The 9,217-nt window shown below is 52.2% G+C and overlaps 1 protein-coding gene across 1 annotated transcript in view; it reads right to left on the bottom strand.

The window, feature by feature from the left end:
- The window catches only part of id1 (inhibitor of DNA binding 1, HLH protein), a 1,272-nt gene extending 423 nt beyond the window's left edge, over positions 1 to 849 (bottom strand). Inside the window, exons 1-2 of the mRNA XM_061728087.1 lie at positions 362 to 849; positions 1 to 106 (exon numbers count right to left, since the gene is read on the bottom strand). The exon at positions 1 to 106 is cut by the window's left edge and continues 423 nt beyond it. Coding sequence (XP_061584071.1) covers positions 71 to 106; positions 362 to 712 — 387 coding nt within the window. The 5' untranslated portion in view covers positions 713 to 849 and the 3' untranslated portion in view covers positions 1 to 70. The remainder of the gene's footprint in view (positions 107 to 361) is intronic.
- Positions 850 to 9,217: the final 8,368 nt, after the last annotated feature.

Below are 9,217 nucleotides of genomic sequence, written 5' to 3'. Positions count from 1 at the left end.
AAGGCTGGAGATGGTGATGTGGTCCAGGCGTCACATCGGAGTCGCCTCGCTCGCCGTGGGGATGACGCTCCTAGCGGCACATGATCCTGTCGTCCGAGCAGGCGTTCTGTGGAGGGAGAGAAGAGGGACAAGGAGGTCAGAACACTGTGCCAACGAGCCCTCAACATCTGGCGCAAACAGGGGCTTTAATGCAACGATCTGGCAACTTTTACGCACCAGTCTGGCAACTTTACGCACCAGTCTGTCAACTTTTACGCACGAGTACTGACAAATACAGCGGAGTTCTACATCCCAGGAGCGCATGCACGTCCCTGGGACGTTGGTTTGAGTTTGCAGCAAGCACATGTGAGCAGATATTTACCTCCACTGCGATGCTGGCCAGCTCTGCGTTGAGCGTGGTGAGCGGATTGCGGGGGACTTGGCCCGCGGAGAGCTGGCGGCTCTTCTCCGGCTCGTCCAGCTCGACCTGCAGGTCCCAGATGTAGTCGATGACGTGCTGCAGGATCTCCACCTTGCTGGCCTTCTTGTTCGTGGGCAGCGTGGGCACCAGCTCCTTCAGCTTGCTGTAGCAGCTGTTCATGTCCTGCAGGAACACGCTCATCTGCTCGTCCAGGAGCGGGATCTTGCACTTGGAGATGGCCAGGCTCTGCTCGGACAGACCGATCTCTCCGACTTTCATCTTCAGGGCGCAGGTAGATCCAACAACTTTCATCTCGTTCGGGTTCAGGAGGAGGCGTAAACTTCCACAAACAGTTGAAGGAAAAAAAGGTCTGCAGCAGAAAAACACTTCAGGAGGCAGAAGCAGTTGGTACGTCAATGTTGTCACTTTGCAACAGCCACATGGGGAGAGCTCTGAGTCTTTATAGCCGTGCTGCGCTGGGGGGGCGTGCGCAACGCTGGCTCAGTTTGAAGGAATCTGGCCAATGAGGCGGCCGGGCTGGTATTGATGAGGCGGTCTGACACCACCCGCTCAGCCAATGGACGCGCCAGCCTGGTTATCGGGATTTACAATCTGTTTGAGGGATGGCGTTACAAATGGAAACAAATGTGTGTCTTTTATGGGTAATATGTGGGAATCCAGCTGTCCGCGGCTTGGGGACTCTGCAGGTGTGGATGGCCCGGGGACAGTCAATGGGTGGTGACTGCTTGGGTATGTGCTGGGAGAATGTGTGTGGGACGGGACGCTGAATGGGATGAATGGTTAATGACAATTAGGCTACCACAGTGCCCCAGATTTGCCTTTCACAATTGTCAGTGGCAGTGCCGATGTGGTAGACAATGGTACAGTAAAAGTAGGGAATTAATCACAGCGAGGAGGAGGAGGGGAGGGAGGGGAGGAGGGGGTAAATTCCCTTTATTAATGCGATTAGATGATGACGTTTGTTTGGAATGAACTTGTGTGGTATGTGTACGTTTATTGAATTCATCTGATCTGCTTTTTTAAGGACTATTCATTACTTTTTGATGACAGTAAAAATAAATAAATACAAATGACGGATCCTGCAGGGATAAGAGATAAGATAAACCTTTAATAGTCCCACAGAGGGGACATTTGCAGTTTACAGCAGCAAAGGGGGATAGTGCAAAAACAAGAGGCATCAATAGAAAAGTAATAACACAGTAATAATAATAACACACTATAAACACTATAAACAGTAAACTGGTATACAATAATAATAATAATAATAATAATAATAATAATAATAATAATAATAATAATAAAGATAAATAATAAGAAATACTAGTATATAAAAAGATAACAGACGGATATTTACAGATGGATATTTACATAATTGCACGTTGCAGTGAGTGAAAGGTATTGCACATTATTTCCCTTATGTACATTTATTGTCAGGAGTTAAGCTGAGTTAAACTGTGCGCTTTGCAGATGTCGCGGCGGGGTTTTCTCCTCCAGCAGCATTTTCTCGCGGATTCCTTCACATGTTTCTGCTGTGTGCTCAGTCGGAACTCCTCTGCTCCAGATCTTCCCCCTCAGATTGTCCAAACAAGCCCAGCAGACCGGCAGGCGCCAGCGCGCTGACGTCACCCATTCATCCGCGCCTTGACGCCTGTCAGCCTGGCGCCGCTCGGGCGGTTGCCATGGAGATGTCAAACAAGAGGGCTGGCACTGCGCGCCGCTCCATTCACCTGCGCGGCGCAGGGCCCTGAGAACCAACCCCAGCTCCACAAGCGCCTTTCTTTCTCTTTTCTTTCTCCATTTATCACTTTAAAGCAGCGGGATGAGATTACCGGCCAGCGCACCTGCACAACAAACACTCATCATTATGCCAATGCCGCAATTTTACACAAATAACTCCCGCATTCCTTTAAACAAGCCACTTTCCCTCCTCTCTCTGCCCCGTGATTATTCTAGTCTCTTGAAAATAAAGAAGAGACTAAAAGAAAATAAACCTCAGTTTCAGTTTATTCGTGTTAATCTGTAGAGCTTTAGAAAATGCTGCATGCATTTACATTTTAAACACTTTTTTAAAAACAACTATTTCTCAGTTGCATGATGGCATTCATTGTTTTGAATACATTCAGCATCAAGCAAAACACTGATATTATTGTCAAATTTATGGCTATTTAATGAACGTTTACGCCCCATAATTGGTGGATTTTTTAACCATATCTTTTTCTTCAGTGACTCGTGTAGCTTTAGTATAAACACATTTTTGTTGTCTTTGTTGTGAAAATAAATGAGCTAAAGCCGTGTGGATAGTAAAGTAAAGATTTGTTCTCTTAAATCATTAAAAAATGTAATTAGATGCTTACACTAAAATAAAGGATCTTAAGGCGTGTGAATAGTAAAGTAACAGATTTGTTCTCTTAAATCATTAAAAAATGTAATTAGATGCTTACATGCCAACACTCGATAATATTGTATTTACAATACAGTTATATTATTTACACTTTGTCCATGTTTTGCAAGTTCTAATGGTCCGTATATCCAGGTATTTGCACACGTCAGGGTTATACTTACTGAGTGTTTTTGTACTTTTGTAGCACGTTTTGTGTCTGTTCAGAATACTTCTTTTTTGTTTTTCAAATTCTGTTCATTGATTTTCTCTCAAATAACCAACATACAAAACATTCATAACAACAAGCACAACCCCCCCCCCCCCCCCCCCCCCCCACCCCAAAAAAGAAGGTCCTCAGCAAAAGTACTTGACAGAAAATATGTGAATACATAAAATAAATAGTAATAATAATCAAAAGTAAAGAATTAAAGAAAATAAGAGGACTTAACTCAAGGGGAAAAAAGAAAAAAAAGATGCAGGCATAAATACATATATACATACAATACAATACTTTTGTCAATTGCAATCACAATTAGCCCATTTCCTGTATAAGCAACACCAAAGTAGTAACAGCAAAGTCACAAGAAAAGGGGCGTTGAAAATAAACAGCAATTAACTGTCATCTAATCTTTGTTCATGAGAATCATTGGGCAGATTGTCCATAAAATGTAAAAAGGGTAACCACATGTCATTAAATTATTCAACTTTACCTCTTGCAATGTATGTTAGTTTTTCTAATACTTGTTCAGAGTACTTCTAAAGTGATTGTAAGCAGTTTGTTTGCCTCCAGATTTGAACCCGAATGCTGCAGGAGGAGGGTTTGCATCTGCACAGATGCCGGAGCACAGCACATGTAACGTCAGGGAAGTTAACTACCACCGGCTGGTTCCTCGCGCCGTCTCAGTAGCATGTAAAAACTCTTTTTTTTTTTTTTTTCAAACTTTTCTTTTTCTCCCCCTTTTTTTTTCTTTTTTTTCTCTCTTTTTGCCCTCTGTCCCAGGTCACAGCTGACAGGGCGGAGGGAAGGCCGGGTGGGCAGAACAATGGGAGTGCGGTGCAGGGATTGTGGGAGAGAATCTAGGCTGGAGCCACAGTGTCTGGAGCGCCCCTCCACTCCCCTCATCCAGCTTTTGTTCAGCTGCAAAAGCTATCAGCACTTCCTACTGACACCAACAATAACTCCACACAGCTGGGCCCTTTTTAGCCTGTTTACAGCACATCAAGGCGAGGGGAGAGAGCGGCGCGAGGGGAGAGAGCGGCGCGAGCAGCGCCAGGGACCAGGCAGAGGAGGCAGAGGAAAAGTGAAACATATTAGCAGTGACACAGCTCTTCGCCGGACTCCTCGTGTGTGTTACATGTTGCTCTCAGCGTCCACGCCGCGGCCGCTGCAACACCACGCCGCCATCACGCTGCAGAAAGGCAACACTTGTACTGTTTTGCAGCATATTGTGTGTCTTGCAAATATATGTGCCGGAGCGTAGAGAGAGGAAGAGAGGGTTTTATTTGGTGCAGAGGAAACACATGAGCTGATACAGCCTTCTGCCCCTGCAGCACCCTGCAGGATGCCACGGAGGGAGGCATCGGGGCAGGGATCCATGCAGAGGAAACATGACATTCCAGTAATGCTTTGACACTTGTGCTGCTGTTATTATGGTGGTAGGAACAATGAGTGGCGCTCATACTACTTCCTGAAACATGAAAGTGAGCGAAACTGAACAGCCGGTGAAAAGAAATGCTTTCTTGGACGGAGGATTTTACTTCTGAGATATGCTGTTGAAAAGAAACGAGAGGGGGGGGTGGGAGCAACACACGACCGTGTTCGACAGCTTTAACAAACACACACACATTCACGCACACACACACACACACACGCACACGCACACGCACGCACAAGCAGGTCATCGCCTCGCAGCTGTGGGATTAGTTTCCAGTTCCCAGTCAGGCTCTTCCTGTTTGCCCGATAGTGATCACACCTGTGTGCAGGTGTGTGGAGCGGCTCATGTGGGGCGGGGGGGGGGAGTGAGTGTGGTGTCCGATACTAAAACTCTTAACACACAACAGTGTGCCGTGTGAGTGAGGATGGGGTGGTGACACCGCCGGCGGCGGCGAGTCCCAGTGCTGCCGTGCTGCAGGCCCGACGGCCAGCAGCCCGTGGGCCAGCAGCCCGTGGGCCAGCAGCTCGCTGGTGTCCCGTGGGCGTGTGACTCAGGCTCATGCCCGGATTCCTCGGCACGGCCTGGCACCTCCCTTGGCAGCCAGACGCTGTAATGACTGGGGGCCAGTGGTTAGGACTCACTTCCTGTGGGAGTCTTGGTGCAGAGATGTGTCGCCGGCCGCTCAGACGGGCTGGAGCCTCGCTGCGCCGCGCGGCGCCCTCACTGCGCGGCGCCCTCACTGCGCGGCGCCTGCTCTTCCCGCGGGGATCAGACGGCGTGGGGAGATGGATGCCCTTCCCTGAGTGCCGGGGGCAGGTTGCAGGCAAACTATCTCCACCTGATACCTGGAAGAGCTGCTTGAGGCGCTGCAGGTGTCCTCTGCCTGCGTCCTTGGCCTGAGAGGAGCAGCAGGGTTAGCTGCCCTGTGGGACTCTTCCCTTCATTGTGTGTGTCTGTGTGTGTGTGTGTGTGTGTGTGTGTGTGTGTGTGAGTGTGTGTGTGCATTCACCAGACCCAAACCTCACCCCTCCTCTGCACCCTTGTGGCCATCTCCCTCCGCCTGGTTCCCACACACACTATCAAAGACCTTTAATGGCTTCTAATTAGCTCCCCATCTGCTGGTGACAGCGCACTGGTGGCATGCGAGAGCACCCATTGAGAGCCGGGGCATTGTGCTCTGGAATACTTTCCACTCCAGTGGCAATCGCCTGGAGAGGGAGCTTTACTTGGAAGTGGCTGTGCGCGTGTGTGTGTGTGTGTGTGCGCGTGCACGCCGGTGCTGGATGGGTGGGGGCGGTGAGTGAGGACTGGTAGTCTTGGGCGAGGACGGGGAGGAGGGACACAATGGGAGACAGTGTTACGGCTTGTTGCAGAGTCCTGCTTCCGCCCAGCGATGAGCCGCAGCTACTTAGGCGTCCCCACCTCGCCCCTCCCTCCCTGGCACCGCCGCGGCGCAGTGACTCGCCGGCTAAAGGCTGAATTATGGTTCTGCGTTAAATCAACGCAGAGCCTACGCCATAGGGTACGCGGCTACGCGGGAGTCTCTCCGTAGCCTACGCCGTAGTCTGACCTGCACCTCCCAAAAAATGTAACTACGACCCAACGCAGACCGAGAGGGCTGTGATTGGTTCGCTTGGTAGTAACACATTTCCGGTTCCAGTTGTGAAGCAGTCGTGAACTTTCAGCGCTCTTTTCTTCATGTGTGTGTGTGTGATTTTATTTTTTGGGTTGTTTAGGTTTTTTACACAATAGTTGTCCTTATCTCTTTGATTCACTGTGACCGGAAAAGCCTGAAGCTAAACAAAGTATCAACTAGCGCTCTGGGGGGGTACTGCACCGCGGAGAAATGGAGTGAAGGAGAAGTCCGAAGGGTTCACAACGGCGTCACGGCAACGCCGTAGACTCTGCGTTACGCAGAACTATAAATCAGGCTTAAGTGGCGAGCCCACCTGATGAGGTGGAGGACTGTCCTCGGGCGGCTGCACCCCCGATAGATGCACGTAAACGAGTCAACCTATTCATGTGGCACCTTTCCAGATAAAACCCCCAAAGTGCTTCACAATAAGGACAAAAGGTCAAATCTAAAAGCCATCCCAAACTAAGCAGAAGCAGGTCTCCGGGGCAAGAGCCCCTGATGGAGCCTCTTCGTTAGCGCGACCTGTCCCTGTGATGGCTGCCTGTCCGTCAGACCCTGCAGGGCCTTGTCCTCAGCTGGGCGTCCTGCAGGGCCCAGGGCCCTGCTAGCAGAAGGGAGGCCAGCTGCTCTCAGCTGGTGGCTTTGGGGGGGGGTTAGAGGGCTAGTTGCCCCCCTGCTGTAGGAGGAAGATGGAGAACAAATAGGTGAGGTCTTCTCCCCCTCTCTAATATCCACTTTTGACCTCATTGTTACTCTGGATGGCCAGGAATTAAGGACACATAAAACGCAGTGCGGATATTTTGGTATAGATTTGTTTAGAAGACTTGTTAATAATGTGCAATCATCATGGATACAATGAAATAGATGAATAAAAAGTTGCATTCTTTGCCATGTGATCTATCCCCTTGAAGAACTCCATGGCAACCCAACGCAGCACTTTGAAATGAGGAGTAGGACCCCATGTTAAGTCGCATATTTGTGCCTCTCAGTGTGTTGTGAGACAAATGGCTTGTCACCTGACCTCTCTCTCCATCCCACACGCACACACGCACACACACACACACCAGCCCTGCACGTCCCCACAGCTGCACAGAGGCGTCCAGTCAGCACGGCCAGGGAACATGGGAGCCAGAGCCCAAAGATGGAGCGTGGACAGTGGCAGCTGGAGTGCTGACAAAGCCCCATTCAGAGGGTCCAGGTCCGGGGACAATGGCTGGGCCAGGCTCAGCCCTCTCCTCCACTCCTCCACTCAAAGATTAATACCTCACATGGGCTTCCTGGTGGCAGGCCGGGCTAAAAGGAGAGCCCTCCTGTTTGTCCCTGGGCATTGTGGGAGTCGCCTGAGAACCAACCTCTTGGATGCGCTTGACAAATGAGAGCCGCCATTGACAGTGAACAGATTGGACCCGCCACTTTTGTTTTGATTGTGGGGCTGGTATAATCAAGTTATTTGGGCCTCCGGGGGGGGGGGGGGGGGGGGGGGGTTCTTTTTCCCGGCGCTCTTGACACTTAAGTCCCACCTTGAAAGGCTGGGCTGTGATCGGCTGCTCACATTCCCCCCTTGTTTGTTGTTTCTGTTTGTTAAATCTGTACGCGGGAGTCCAGCAAGGCATAGCTGCCATGGGCGTAGCTGCCATGGGCGTAGCTGCCATGGGCGTAGCTGCCATGGGCGTAGCTGCCATGGGCGTAGCTGCCATGGGCGTAGCTGCGACGGGTGGAGCTGCGATGGGCGTAGCTGCGATGGCGTAGCTGCGACAGGTGTAGCTGCAACAGGTGTAGCTGCGACAGGTGTAGCTGCGACGGGCGTAGCTGCGATGGGCGTAGCTGCGATGGGCGTAGCTGCGATGGGCGTACCTGCCATGGGCGTAGCTGAGATGGGCGTAGCTGAGATGGGCGTAGCTGCAACAGACGTAGCTGGGACGGCTTAGCTGTGACAGGTCCAGCTGCGATGGGCGTAGCTGCGATGGGCGTAGCTGCAACAGGTGTAGCTGCGACAGGTCCAGCTGCGATGGGCGTAGCTGCGATGGGCGTAGCTGCGACGGGCGTAGTTGCAACAGGCGTAGCTGCGACGGGTTTAGCTGCGACGGGCGTAGCTGCGACGGACGTAACTGCGACAGGCGTAGCTGCGACGGGTTTAGCTGCGACAGGTCCAGCTGCGACGGGTTTAGCTGCGACGGGTTTAGCTGCGACGGGCGTAGTTGCGTCAGGCGTAGCTGCAACGGACGTAGCTGCGACAGGTTTAGCTGCGACAGGTTTAGCTGTGACAGGTTTAGCTGCGACAGGTGGAGCTGCGACAGGTTTAGCTGCGACAGGTTTAGCTGCGACAGGTTTAGCTGTGACAGGTGGAGCTGCGAAAGGCGTAGCTGCGTGTGTTCTGGTTACAGTAAACCTCAGAGTGTTATTGTAATATCTCTGGAGGTCCCACACACCTGCCGGGGATCATGGGTGGAGCAGAGCCGCTCGGCCAGGGGCCGTGGTAACTGGAAACCCCTGGGGGGGCTGCTCTGCCCCCCCACCCATGTCTCTGGATCCCTGGGTGGGGGGGCTGCTCCCCCACCCCCACCCCCACCCAGGTCTGGATCCTTGGGACTGCAGCACAGGTGTTTAGCCCCCAGCTATGCAGCAGTACCAGCAGTACAGGTGCAACTGTAGGAACGCGCCCCGCCCTCGGGAGCTGAGGTGGCCGGGAGAACACGCAGAGGACACGCCGCCACACCTGCACACCTGCCACCACGTCACACGGCCTGGCAGCAGGAAGTATCCTGCCAATAACGCAGCCACTCACGCCACATTTTACATGCAAATCCTTTCTCTTGGGAGGGGGCGAATATATCCGAGCCTTGATGAGAGGACGGAGGACGGACACATGTGGATGTGCTGCAGCTCCGGTCCCCCTGGGGCCATCTGTCCCTCCGTCCTCATGGTGAAGGAATGTGTCGCTATAAACACCCCCCCCCCCCCCGCTCCCCACTCAACCCTTCTCCACGCCGTGACCTCCAGCCTCATCCACGCCCCCACCCCTGGCTGCTCTGCACCGCCTGTCCCCTGGGCTGCCGGTTCCCCAGGCCGCCCGTCCTCTGGACCGCCCGTCCTCTGGACCGCCCGTCCTCTGGACCCTGGGCCGC

The sequence above is a fragment of the Cololabis saira genome, chromosome 8 (genome assembly GCF_033807715.1).
Source record: "Cololabis saira isolate AMF1-May2022 chromosome 8, fColSai1.1, whole genome shotgun sequence".
Classification (NCBI taxonomy): domain Eukaryota; kingdom Metazoa; phylum Chordata; class Actinopteri; order Beloniformes; family Belonidae; genus Cololabis; species Cololabis saira.
This window is presented reverse-complemented; position numbering and strand designations above follow the sequence as displayed.